The 14176-nt window shown below is 41.0% G+C and overlaps 1 protein-coding gene across 7 annotated transcripts; it reads left to right on the top strand.

The window, feature by feature from the left end:
* The first annotated feature begins 9800 nt into the window (after nt 1-9800).
* On the top strand, nt 9801-13621 carry LOC113353632. Of its 7 annotated transcripts, XR_003361430.1 has the most exons (10): nt 9801-10192; nt 10458-10792; nt 10891-11077; nt 11175-11226; nt 11580-11681; nt 11781-11841; nt 12015-12032; nt 12399-12475; nt 12935-13049; nt 13216-13621. XR_003361430.1 is itself a non-coding variant. In XM_026597171.1 (9 exons), exons 4-9 carry the CDS (start codon nt 11210-11212, stop codon nt 13326-13328), a joined length of 426 nt encoding a protein of 141 aa, XP_026452956.1. In that variant the 5' UTR covers nt 9801-10192; nt 10458-10792; nt 10891-11077; nt 11175-11209; the 3' UTR covers nt 13329-13621. The 7 variants fall into 7 exon arrangements, 1 of the variants encoding a protein (XP_026452956.1); XR_003361428.1 differs by having other exon boundaries at nt 11781-12032; XR_003361429.1 differs by having other exon boundaries at nt 12399-13049.
* Nucleotides 13622-14176: the final 555 nt, after the last annotated feature.

Raw genomic sequence — 14176 nt, forward strand, 5'->3', positions numbered from 1 at the left:
AAGAATATTATACCGGTATGCTTTCGTTGATCAATAGATGTTTCATTGTTTGCTGACGAGTGCAAAATATTTTCTTCTGTGCAGAGATATCTTGTTGGAGCATGCGTGACTATCGTTGATGAGGATGACTTGGATTCCCCCTTCCTTCGAGTCCGATCCTGCCAACCTCTAGAGATCTGGAAAACGCCGATTCAGGCATTTCTTGTCATGAGTATCCCAATGCAGGTCTGTCGTTCGAAGTCCGCATGAAGTGTTTATCTTCTAACTACCGGAACGTTGGTGGGTTTCTGGTGCGGACGGAATTCGTGACTCTTTACACGAAGATATGGAAAAGATACGGCCACATCGCTACCAGGAGTGTGGTGCAACATTGCTCGTCTGCTTTGGTTTCCACAGTGAATTGTCTCTTTCCTATGGTCACTGAAATGGAAAGTATATCCATCCGTGCCATCGTGGAACCAACTATTCAAAAGTGGGAGAACATGGTGTCTACCTGTGAATCCCTGAAGTTCAACGTGAGTTGGTTGCGGCATCGTCTTGACATCGTGAAGGTCGACAGAGCTGGTATTCCCATTGATGTTGTTCCTGCTGTAAAAGATATTTTGGAAGAGGAGAAGGCTCTGGCCATGGAGTCACAAAAGGTGGAAGATTCAATTCAGAACTTGAAGAGAAGGACCGAAAGGTATCAAAACCGGTTGAGGATGATGCTTTCGAGGAACTACAATCTGTTGGATGGGCTTTTCTGAGTTATGTAGTTGCGAGACGTTTGGTTTCTTTCTGGGTCTCGAGCGTGTATTTTTCTCTTTTTTCTTTTCTTTTTGTATCGGTTTTCTTTTGAAGAAATAAGAGAATTTTATTTATTTGCTTCAATTAAACAAAAGAAAAGAAACTTGATAACTGAGATGAGAAAGGAAGCGGAAAGATGCCTGGCTAGCCGTGCTATGATATGGCGAGGTGTGAGGTGACGGTCAGGCGTAGTATGCCTTGAGCCACTTTCCGCTGATGACCGCTTCCAGTTTTCCTCCGTCTTCTTTAATAACCTTGTAGTACCCGCTGTTGTACGCACTCGTGACTATATAAAGCCCTTCCCATTTTGGGGAGAATTTTGGTGCGGACGCATCTTGCTGGATGTGTTTGGTAGTCTTCAATACCAAATCTCTCACTTGAAAAACTCGAGGGCTTCAAATATTTGTTATATGCTCTGGAAACCCTATTTTTGTATGCTTGTTTGTGTTTTTCCGCTCTGGATCTTCTGGAATCCACAGTGTCCAACTCTGCTACCATGGAGCTTAATGCTTCAGCTTTATTCCATCGAACTCCGCTTGCTTCGGCAATCCTAGCTGATGGGATTTTAACTTCTGCTGGGAGGATGGCGTCTGAGCCGTAGACAAGGGAGTAGGGAGAGGCGCCAGTGGAACTTCTTGGTGATGTCCGATATACCCAAAGTGCCATTGGCATGTCCGAGGATTATCGTGTACTGTCTGACTGAGGATTCGGATCAAAATTTTGTCAGTGCTTTCAGCTTATCTGTTTCCTTGGGGATAGTAAACGGTGGAGAAAACTTACTTAATTCCATATTCTTCAAGTAATTCCCGAACTTTCTTGTTGGCGAAAGGAGTGTCGTTGCCGGTGATGATATGTTTAGGCACGCCAAATCGGCAGATGATGTACTCCTTGATGAACGCCGCGATTGTGCCTCCAGTAGTCCCTCGTAAAGGTATGGCTTCGACCCATTTAGTGAAATACTCGTTCGCCGTTATTATGTACTCGTGCTGTTTTGAAGACGGCGGGTTGATCTTTCCAATGATGTCGAGTCCCCAGCTATAAAAGGGCCACAGACTGCTTATTGAGTGCAGAGGAGTCGGCGGTACATGGATAAGTTTTCCGTGGATTTGACATTTTTGGCATCTCTGAACAAAAACAGCTGCATCATCCTCCATGGTTGGCCAGTAGTATTTCTCGTGTATCTAAAGAAATAACTTCCGTTTTCCTTGGTGTTCGCCTTCGTGCATTTCTTTCAGCATGATCGGGATTTCTTCCTCGTTCAAACACCGTAGAAAACTTCCTCCAAAGCTTTTACGATATAAGATTTTTTCATGAAAAATGAATCTCTTGGACCTTTTTTTTACCTTGGCTGCGTCCTTCTTTTTGGTGGGGAGTACGCCGTCGCGAAGGTAACTGATGTATGGCTTCTGCCAGTCCACGGCGTGGCCAATATTGAAGACTTCCAATTGATGCGGCGGTGCTTGACAATTGGAACAGGTTCTTTTAAGCAACCGAGATTTATCCTCCATTTCTGGCCATTAGTAGCCAAGGCGTTGAAAACGGCGATAGAGTGTTACCACTAGTGTTAGCCCGCAAACTTCACCATGGACGCGGTTGAGTTGTTGTTGCGCCTCTTCCTCTCCGAGGCATCTTGACAAGGAACCGTCTGGGTTCCGATGGTACAACACTCCTCGAAGCATGAAATTTTTTTGTAAAGCTTTGAGACTGACCTTTCCCTGGGAAAGCGAGTTGTTAAGATCTTGGATAATAAGTGTTATCCAGTCGCCGGCTTCAGCCTCCTCGGGTTGCGAAAGCCATGTTGAAGCCATGATTTGTCTCTTCACTGTCAGGGTTTCCTCAAGACCTTCGAATTGCAGTTTTGATGCTAGTGTGGCTAGACAATCAGCATGTTTGTTGCCGCTGCGGCCAACATGCGTTATGGTCGTGTCGGCAAAGTAATTTAGTAGCTTTTGTGCCTCGGCTCTATACGAGGCCAATGTTACTTCCTTCAGTGTATACTCCATTCACCTGGTTGACGAGTAATTTAGAATCCCTTATTATTTCCAGACGCGTGGCTCCAGCTTGTTTAGCTAATGACAGTCCTATGAGAAAGGCTTCATATTCTGCTGAATTGTTAGTGCAAGGGAAGTATAGCTTGAAGAAGTGCGAGGAGACTTCACCGTCCGGGGATACTAGAACCACACATGATCCTCCGGTACCGTTGTTAGGGGTGACGGACCCGTCAAAAAATAGTAGCCACGTTTCTTCTTTGATGAAAGAGATTTCCGGAAAATCTCCAGGGAGGTCCTCGTGTAGCGTCGTGGCATTCTCTTCCGGTAACGCTGCTAGCAAACCGCAACTACTTGCCCTTTGATAGCTCTCGGAGAAGCGCACGTTATGTCAAATTCTGATATTTGGAGGAGCCATTTGGCTGGCCTTCCTATCAGGGCCGGTTTTGAGAGGAGGAATTTCACAAGATCGGACTTAGATATCAGCATCACTTTGTTGGAAAGCAGGTAATGTCTGAATTCATAAAAGGAGTGAATCAGGGACAAGCACGCCTTTTCTGCTTTGGGATATCTGATTTCGGCATCTCTTAAAGTTCGAGTGAAGTAGTATCTGGGATGTTCAATCCCTTCGTAATCTTCTTGGGCGAGGAGAGCTCCGACGGCAGTGTCACTAGAATCAGTGTAGAGGCAAAAAGGTCTTCCTTGTATGGGAGACTTTATGATGGCTGGGGAAGATAATATTTGCCGAATCTTCCGAAACGCCTCATGTTATAGTGCGGTCCAGACAAAGTTCGCTCCTTTCTTCAATAAGGGGGTAAACGTACCAACAAGTTGAGCCAATCCCGGTATAAAGCGGAGAATGTAGTTTATTTTACTCATGAAACTCTGAAGTTCTTTTACAGTTCACGGTGGTGGCATTGTGAGGATAGCTTGGGTTTTGACCGCGTCGACTTTAATTCCCTCGGCGGTTACCTGGAAACCTAGGAACTTACCCGAAGAGACACCAAAAGCACACTTCAATGGATTTATCTTCAGTTTTTACTCGCGACACCTTTCAAACACCTGCCGCAGAATCTCCGCATGGGCCGCTCAATTTTTGATTTAACCACTATGTCATCTATGTAATCTTCGACTTGCTTGTGCATCATGTCGTGAAAGATGGTAGTCATGGAGCGTTGGTAGGTGGCGCCAGCATTTTTCAAACCGAAGGGCATCACAGCATAGTAAAAGTTTCCGAGGAGAGTTCGAAAAGCCGTCTTACTTGCGTCGTGTTCGTACATCTTTATTTGATTGTAGCCGATGTACCCGTCCATGAAAGAGAACATACCGTGTCCACTGGTGGCGTCTACCAGCATGTCCATGTTAGGAAGTGGAGAATCATCTTTAGGGAAACATTTGTCCAGATCCCTAAAATCGACACAACACCTGATTTGGCTGTTCTTCTTTTTTACAGGAACTACGTTAGCCAACCAAGTAGGATGGTGAATGGGTTTGATGAAACCAGCAACCAGTAGCTTTTGAATCTCCATCTTTATCTGTTCCTCCACATCGTTCCTGAACTGTCTCGGGGTTTGTTTGACCGGCTTGGATCCGGGTATTATGTGTAGATGGTGAGTGACCAGCTTCTCGTCCAAGACAGGCATTTTCTCGTATGTCCATGCGAATACGTCTTGATATTCTTTGAGAAGGTATACTAGCTTCACTCGTTCGTCTGCGCATAGAGTCGAGCCATTTGAGACGGGTCGTGGAGATTCCTCACTCCCGGTATTGACAACCTCAAGTTCGTCCATGGCAGAGTTGGTTCCGTCCTGTAGCTGTCGTGGTGCATCCGGTACTTCTTCTTGCGGCTCGTTAATGTGTTTGCATTCTGCTGGCGAATAGACTGTGTGGTAGTCTCCCCTGTTAATTGCTAACAATGACGCTGATATAAAGTTTTCCCTTTTTCATCATGACTCATGATAAAAGCCCGTTCTCGCTTGGTACGGGAGCGAGCCAAACTCTGGTTTGGCGGGTGGAGACTGGCGCGCTTCCCTTCCGAAGAGGTTGTGTGAGACCAGGTTTATCTGTGAAATGATGCAAGCCCATCACTTTATTCAATTGACGCCCACTTTGGCAGTGGAGTGTGGTGAGTTTCATTGGCTAGCGCTGGCTCTTCCTCGGCTCAAACATCTCCATGCCACAGATCGGCTCATAGGGAGATAACGATGCAGAGATACGGATGACTTCTCCGTTTAGCATGGTTTTCAAGCACTAGTGATATGTCGAAAGAATGATTCTGTTGTCGTGGAGCCATGGTATTCCCAGTATCATATGGTAATCCGGCTCCTTTTCGATTACTTCGAACCTTACCTTTGACTGGATCGGTCCTACTGATAAATTCAGGTTAATGTATCCATACGTGCTGGTTTGGTTGCCTTCAAAATCGGTCATCGTAGTGGACTGTCGCACGATGTCGTTTGGCCGCACCCTGGCTGTTCTGAGCATCCTGAGGGTAACGACATTGGAGGACGATCCTGATGAGGGCCCTTTTGAATTCCACATCCTTGATACGGGCTGTGACGTGTAGGGCCCGGTTGTGTCCTTTTTCTGCCATCATGTCGTCGTCGGTAAACATGACATTGTTGATGGACATCTCCGACATTCTTGACGTTTCCAAACTGAAGGAACCAGGGATGCGTTTGACGCTATTCAATTGATGGCAATGAACGTCTCCATTCGTTGTTCCTTTGAAAGATGTAGGAGTTAAGATAAACTTTCCACCAATGAGGCCGCTTCCTGGCCTACTGGTTTCTGATTGGTAGTGAAGCTGTTGACTTGGGAATGATCGTCTGGGACGTTAGTCCCCAGTTCCGAAGTTTCCGGGACAGGTGGGTCAATCAACTCCGATGTTAAGCTGATAAGGAAGTCGAGTATGCTATTAATCGCCTTTTTCATCAGATACATATTCCTGGTGTGGATCTCTTGAACCCGTGCCAAATCGGACAGCCTTGGAACTTCTCCGTCGATCGCGTTGTTGGATGTTGCGTTGGGAGAGGAAATACTGCCATTCGCCTGAGTGGAACTTGGGGGCAAGGATTCAGTCCTAAAACCGACCATCTTCCTGAGTTGGAGTTAAAAAACGTAATCTGAAATTGGTATTATAACCGAGAGATTAATCTCTCACTGTGGTCTCCAACTGTTTGAGGGTGAAAACAGTTTCTGCTGATTTTGGTAATTTCGAGTGTGTGGATGAGAAACGAGTCTAAACCCTAAACAATGTACTGCAAGGGAGTACTTTAATTCGAGAGATCAATCCGTACAAATCCGGCTTAAACCAAGAAATGGTCGTTCCATAATTGCTTCGATCACAAAGTGAAGGAGAAGGGTTGGTCTAGGGAGGGAAGCGAAGAGAGTGTTGAGACAAGGATAGTTGATTCGGGAAGAGTAGTTGTTTGACGACTTGTATCAGAAAGTGGAAAGCTAACAGATAGGAGAGCTAACAAGTGATTTCTGAGTGGTGTATTCTTCTGACCCAAAACCTATTTTTGGTGGAAATAAGTGAGACCTATTTATACAAGACGCAACGAAACGTACCCTGGTCTCGTAAGAAGTGGAAGCGGTTAGTAAATATAAGGAGTAATGGTGAAACGTTTCCTTCATTATGGAAACATCAATTCCAGGCGTTACCCATTACCGCTTTCTTCCATTTACTCAACCGTTTTCACTTTTTACGAGACCAGGGTACGTTTCGTTGCGACTTGTATACTTAGCTATGCCAATTCTTTGGTCACGGCACCAAACCCTAATTAGACACGCCAAGAGCATGCGTAAGCCATTCCAGCACCGTGGCCACCCAACTGGATACCAACGGAAGGTAACCACAATCAACGATTAACCTTCCTCTCAAGATGCGAAATCTCGGCCATCGAAAGTCACCACCGAACCGGCAAGCCTCTCAATCTTAACTTTCCAAACAATAACAACATGCTACACTTTTTCCACGAAAGCACTCGAGACATCAAAACATGTCACAAACTGGGGGCTGCTCATCAGGGTATTGGTCTGGCGGTTTACAACGTGTGGCGTACACTACGCCCATTACAAGAAAGTGTCATAAGAGTGAAGCGATTAGTAAATACAAGGAGTAATGGTGAAACTTTTCCTTCATTACGGAAACATCAATTCCAGGCGTTACCCGTTACCGCTTTCTTCCATTTACTCAACCGTTTCCACTTCTTACGAGACCAGGATACGTTTCGTTGCGACTTGTATAAATAGGTCTCACATATTTCCACCAAAAACAGGTTTTGGGTTAGGAGAATACAATGCTCAGAAATCACTTGTTAGCTTTCCACTTTCTGATACAAGTCGTCAAACAACTATTCTTCCCGAATCAACTATTCTGGTCTCACAACTCTCTTCGCTTCCCTCCCTAGACCAACCCTTCTCCTTCACTTTGTGACCGAAGCAAGTCTGGAACGTCCATTTCTTGGTTTAGGCCGGATTTGTACAGATTGATCTCTCGAATCAAAGTACTCCCTTGCAGTACATTGTTTAGGGTTTAGACTCGTTTCTCACCCACACACTCGAAATTACCAAAATCAGCAGAAACTGTTTTCACCCTCAAACAACTAGATTGTGAAAATTATAAATATACGGATTTTGTAATTTTGTTTATTTTTTTTAATTCAATTACATATTCTTCAACGGATGTAAATGTTGCTTCAATTAACTTAACCGTTGCTTTATTTAATTAAGCAACGATTACATCCATTGCTTAAGGTTATTTAACCAACAGATGCAGCAACGTTTCATACGTTGCTTTAATTAATTAAAGCAACGTATCTAAACATTACCTAAAATTTGTGATGTCGTGTAGGCAACATACATAAGCGTTGCTGAAATTATTTGCAACGAAAATAAACGTGGTAAATAAGGGATTTTGGTGTAGTATTAAGTTAGGAGATAAGTAATCGTCGAATAACTTGTACACAAGTAGAGAACACAAAACCTTGCAGAGGGATTCTGTGGAGCGATTGTGTGTATAAACAACACTAAAAAGTGGACCTTGATCTAAGAGTCTAACTAGTAAGATCAACCTATAAATTCAAAAAAGATAAAGCATTCGACCAAATTACACCTTGAGTGATCTACTACTAGGTAGTTTAGAGGAATAGAATCTGGCAGGCGAGAACTTCCGTATCCAGTGATATAAGGAATTTAGGGGATAGCAGTGATCTAGCTGTTATTCCAAGGTTGGTGATAATCTATGATTAACGACAAGTAGGAAAGTATAATAACTCATTGACGGTTAAAAAACGAATAAGGATTCCTCGATCATATTTCTCTTCATTGATTACAATACAAATTTATTTTCTTTGATTATTTATTTTGTTCACAACCTAAAACAACACTCCCCCCCCCCCTCCTTGTGACACGTTGACAACTAAAACTCACTTCTCTTCGAGGGAACGATCCTTACTTCCATTATATTACCAGTTAATTGTGTGGAAATAAGATTAATAATTTGTTGAGGCTACGGCACCCATCAAATTTTGGCGCCGTTGCGGGGAGCAGTCGATAGCTTTAGTTGTTATTTTTATTAGTTTTAATCTTGTTTTAGAATTTCTTTTTAGTTTTTAATTTCGTTTTCTAGATTTTTGTTTCAGGTACTTAATCTCTGGCACTGAAAGACTGGAATACCAGAGGTGCGGAATCCAAACTCGTAGGGGAACGGTGTTACAAGCACGTCCACAGTTGCAAGAAGAACCTTCTACATCAACAATGGTGAACGACGGTACAAACCCACCTCCTCCACCTCAGGAGAGGAAGCTGCGAGAGTTGACATCTTCATGCTTAGATGCGCAACCACTGTGAATTACAATCACTAACCCAGTGGAGCTGAAATTGAATGTTCTTCACCATCTACCAAAGTTCAAGGGACTTCCAGGTGAAGATCCGAATCGTCATCTTCGGAAATTTCAACAGAAGATGACGAGTCTTAGGAAAAGTACTGAGGACAGTGATACAACATTGTTGCAAGATTTTCAATTCTCTTTAATAGATCCGGCGAAAGAATGGTTGTATTACCTTCCTCCAGGGAGTATTACAACATGGAATAAGATGAAAAAGCTATTTTTAGAGAAATATTTTCCTGCTTCAAAAGAAGCCTATGTTCATAAGGAGATTAGTGGTGTTCTTCAGATTACTGGGGAGTCTCTTTATGAATATTGGGATGGGTACAAAAAGTTGGTGGCAAGTTTCCCTCACCAGAACATATCTCCAACACTCATCATTCAATATTTATACGAAGGATTACTTCCAGAGCAACGAAATTTGATTGATGCGGCTGCTGGTGGTTCACTTACTGAAAAGACAATCTCGCAGGCAACCAGTTTTATTGAGAGCATGGCCTCGAATGCTCAACAATTTTATACCAGAAATGACTCAAATGTCATAAGAGTTAGCAATATGGAGGAAACTTCATAGTCAGAGCAACGGATAAACAATATAGAGAAGGTAGTACAAAGGATGGCAGCAGTGATTATTCCATCATACGAAGAGAAAGCCGAGGTAAATGCTTTATTCCCTAAACAGAGGCCAAGGTATGATCCATACTCAAATACTTATAATCCTGGTTGGAAAGATCATCCTAATTTCAGTTACGCTAACAAGCACTACACCAAGTTCTCGGATTCGTAACGGCAATTCGTAACGGCTTTGTGGCCGATACAAAATTGCCGTTACAAAAAATTCGTAATAGGCATCATCCGTTACTAATTTTTTTAAAATTCGTAACAGCGGTTATCCGTTACGAAATTCTTTATAGGCGTGCCAGCTACACGCTTGGTCACACTTGGGTCGTAATAATTGAAATTTGTGCCTGTGTCATTCACACGTGTACTACTGTGTTTCCACCCAAGATGAGTAACACTAGAGTATATTTCCACCTATGCGTGTGCCATTTACATGGGTGATTCTTTTCATCCCATACCTTAGTGAGAATCGACAGATCGATTTTTCATTTCCCATTTTTCTTTTCTCCTTTTCTGCTCCTGCCTCCAAACCCTAGTGAAACTTCATCTTTATCTGCAATAATCGACAGCCAAGAAACATCACAGAAAGCTCTCAATCATCTTCAGTCATCGAATTTTCTTCTCGTGTTTCATTTCTTTTCTCTCTCTTTTATCATCATTTTTTTGATTTTAGGGTTTTTCATCGTCTGTTAATCTAGTTTAGGATTTTGATTTCATAGATCTGTACAAGTCTTTCATCATCTGTATGGTTTTAGTTTTTTCGATTTGTCATGTATGTTGATTTGAAGATGATTTGGTATCATTAAAGGAAGAAGAAGATAATTCATCGATCCAATTAGGTTTTTTACACCATACAAACCGAGAGAAAAAGGCTTCAATAAAAATCATGGATCGTCAAAATTGGTAAGTTCTTCAAACCCAAACATCATTTTTCAGTTTATTTCACATCTATGTTTTCAAATTTTAGTTTAATCACAATATTGAAATTTAGGGTTTTTGTAAAACTGATTTCAGGGTTTTGAGAATTAGGGATTTTGTTTAAAACATGAAATCTATTGGAATTAAACCAATAGAATTAGGTGTGGTTAGTTTATTTTTAATTTGTCTCTGTTTTATCTTTCTGGGTTTTAGTTATCAATTGAAAATTTGGTTTTTCTATTGATTGTAGGAGCTGTAGAAGCTTCAGGGGGAGGTGGTTCTGTAGGGGGTTGAGTAGATTCTGAAGCAGAGGCTATGAAGATGAATCTGACGAATCAAAATCAGAAAAGTAAATGATTAAGATGATGAAGAAGATGAGATTAGTGGAGAGGTTTGTTCTTTGAAACCTTTAAGAGTAATATTTCATTATTCCTTTGAAGTCATCTAGAATTATTAACATTTGTTCTCTAGATGTCCTTCTTAAGTTTGGGGCTTATACAACAGTGAGAGTAATGGCGCGTAAGGATTTTATTCTCTTCTTTTGATCTGGCATCAGTTCTGTAGCTATGACATATATGTTTATGTGTGAGTCCCTTATCCACTTCGCATTCTATGATTACCTTTAAAAAGAAGTGCTGCTGAAGAGGTTTTCCGTAACTAATGTACGTGTCTACATATTTTAGGATGGCTCTTTAGGAGAGGAATGACCAGAACTCTAATTCATTCGGTTCTCGGATTTATATTGCTGTTTTGAATGTTCATGCTACTTTGCGAGTATTTATTCCGCTGCTTCTTAAGTATCCGGCTTCTCTCACTTTGTCAAAAAGGACTAATCAGTCCTCCTTTCAGTTCTCCAAGAGGATTTATGAGGTATTTTTTTTCCCGATTGACCTTTTAGATCATAGTTGTACAAGAACTGCCAGGAAAGACTTGCTTGTGCATGTTTATTGAGACTGTTGTTTTTCAGAAGCGATATTTGTGCGTCATGGACTGTTCGAGAGGATGAGTAACTATTTGAGGTAACCACTAACCCAAATGTGCATATACTCCAATACTTTTGTGTCCACGATCCGTTGGCTTGTTCTATCTGATATAGGTGTGGTGTCCATGATTAATACATACAGTCAAAACCTTAATGTAACGATATTATGCTCAGTTCTGTAGTGACGTAAAGGAATATCATTGAGATGTTAACACATCATGATAATATACTGAATTAGTGTGTAACATTGTTTTCTACTACTTGACTCTCTCCAACACTAAGGCATTGTGGAATATAGATACATGTACCAAGTTTCCCTTGCCGAGACTTGTGATCCCTAAACACTTGGATACTTCCCCGTTTCTAACAAATCCCTTGTTCCACATGCAGCGTGTTCTTGATGCTCTTTTGCCCTCAGTTCTTTGAGGTACTTGTGCCATTCCTGGAGCATTTGGTTGTGGAAAGACAGTCATCAGTCAAGCTCGTTCTAAGGTGGGTTTGTTGTTTCCCCTTGATTTAGGTGTTCTAGTTGTTGGAAACTCTGATCTGATTTATTGTTATGAAGCATAGTTTCTCTGTTTATATGCGCAGTACTCTAATTCAGAGACTGGTTTACGTGGGTTGTGGAGAAAGAGGAAATGAGATGGCTGATGTGTGTATACTTTTGTACTTCCAAATATACTCAAGTTTGTTATTCAAGTTCTAATGTAACATTTTTATTACTTAAGAATTCAGGTTGTTATGGATTTCCCTCATCTGATCATGACATTAGCTGATGGCCAACTCTTGTAGCTAACACATCTAACTTTCCTGTGGTTGCTCAAGAGTCCTCTATTTATACAGGTAATTTCTTGGCTCTGCTTATATAGTTCTGCTTATCATCATATTATTCATTTTATAACCTATCTCGACTTTATCTGATGTTTTTTTCTGTTTTGTTTCGTTAACTGTTTTAAATAAAGAACTTACTTTAACAAGAAGTGGTGCATAAATAGAACACCTTCCGCATTTTGCTTTTCTTAAATTGCATGAAGTGCAAACTCTACCTTTTAGATAGTGTTATAGATGATTATGTGGTATCTGGTTATTATCTGTTTGTAATGCTACTATATGATGTTCCGTTCTGGTCATAACTACAAATGGTTGTCATAAACGTGCAAGTGATTTTCTTTATATATTAAAAAACTTATCTAATTATGGTGATTCCAGGAATCACAGTTGCTGAATACTTCCGAGATATGGGTTCTTACAAAGTTATTATGATGGATGATCTTACATCTCGATGGGTAGAGGCTTTACATTAAATTTCAAGTCCGATAATCACATCACTTGGTTATATGTGTTAAACTTGCGACCTATTATTCATCATATTCATATTCTTCTGATCCTTTCGCTATTTTTAGAATTATTGTACTTCAGTTTTACATGTTTATGAATTTGATATTCAACTCTGCTTCATCAGACCCTTCCGTCCTTTTTTGTTTTCTGTTTGCTATTTTTGATGTTGATTCTCATAACTGCTAAATATCTGGGTTTATTAGGGTTGAAATTTACATGGTGCCCTGATGCATTTCAAAATGATGTACCGATCGTTGAACAAAATATTATATGCAATCTCATAATAGTCAATCTCAACCTCTTGAACTCTAAAATCTCAACAGTCTTTGCTTTTTTATTCGTTTCTCCTGCAACCCTTTTCTTCTTTGCTTAGAGACTTAACATATGTTATGTTTTATGTCAAGAAGACTCCCCTGATGAAGCTCTTCGGATGTATGATGATGCTTGCCCCATCCTTGAAGAACATGAAAAGGAGAAAATCGCATTTGATCTATATCGTGTTGTTTCCAGTGTTTATATACAGTAAGAAATGTGGTGTTTATGTTATCTCTTTCTTATTATCCTGTATGTGACTGTTATATGCTATCTCTAACCAACTGAATTTGGTTTATGCTGTTGCGTTTGCCGAATTTTCTTATTTAACAACATCTCTGCTAAAATCATTGTTAATAGTGTTTTGTGTCTGCAGATGAAGTACTGCGTAGCTGCTTATTTCTTGGAAGAGAGAGCTCCTGCAAGAGAAGTGTCCATGGATTGAAGATGCGTAGCTGCTGCCTCTTTGGATTCCATTCGCTTCATTGATTCTGCTTCAAATGCAGCAGTCTGCGGCATGAGAAGCCTGTTATATGAGTCATGTTTCTGTGCATGTTAGTCTGCGACATGAGAAAATTTAGAAATAGGTTAGGAACCTAGGAAGTTTTTTAAGTTTTTGTGAACTGCATTTTGGAACTTGGTGAGTTTCTATATATTCCCCTTAGAAATTTGATACTTGACAAAAAAAAAATTGGTACTTAGAAAAATTTCAGTTCTTTTTTGATATGAGTTGATTGAAGATATTATTATTGAACATGAATGACGAAGGATTGAAAGGTGTATCCAGGATGTTTGGGATTCCGTGTTATTTCCGACAGAAAATGAAATGCCAGTAAGCCTTGACCTGATCAAAATTAGTCAATATTGACCAGGTCAAGGTTGACTGGCAGTAATTTTTTCCTGTTACAAAAAAATTCGTAACGGCTTGGTGTTACGAATCTCAGGTTACAAAAAATTCGTAACGGCTCTTGCCTGTTACGACTCGCCACGTAGTAACGGCTTGCGCCTGTTACAAAGGCCGTTACAAGCCAAAATTCGTAACGGCCAAATTGCCGTTACAAAAATAATGTAACACCCCCTTTTGAAACAGGCAATAGCCGTTACAACCTGTTTTAGTAACGACTCACTTCTGTTACTAAACCCAGAATTTGGTGTAGTGAAGCAAGTTGCAGCTCCTAATCCATATGCAAGACAAGGTAGTTTTCCACAACACTTACAACAACCACAACAAGTTAAAGATCTGGGAAACTTCTATCGATGATAAGTTCAACATGCTACTGCAAAGCATGCAGGGTGTTGCATCTACAACACAGAGTCTCAAGGAAACAGTTCAACAA

The sequence above is a fragment of the Papaver somniferum genome, chromosome 2 (assembly GCF_003573695.1).
Source record: "Papaver somniferum cultivar HN1 chromosome 2, ASM357369v1, whole genome shotgun sequence".
Taxonomy (NCBI): Eukaryota; Viridiplantae; Streptophyta; class Magnoliopsida; order Ranunculales; family Papaveraceae; genus Papaver; species Papaver somniferum.

Excerpts from the sequence above, each read along its gene's own strand:
- LOC113353632 (XM_026597171.1), top strand. Across the intron at positions 11,682-11,780 it reads TCAGTCAAGCTCGTTCTAAG|TACTCTAATTCAGAGACTGG; the intron begins GTGGGTTTGTTG and ends TTATATGCGCAG. Across the intron at positions 13,050-13,215 it reads GTTTCCAGTGTTTATATACA|ATGAAGTACTGCGTAGCTGC; the intron begins GTAAGAAATGTG and ends TTGTGTCTGCAG.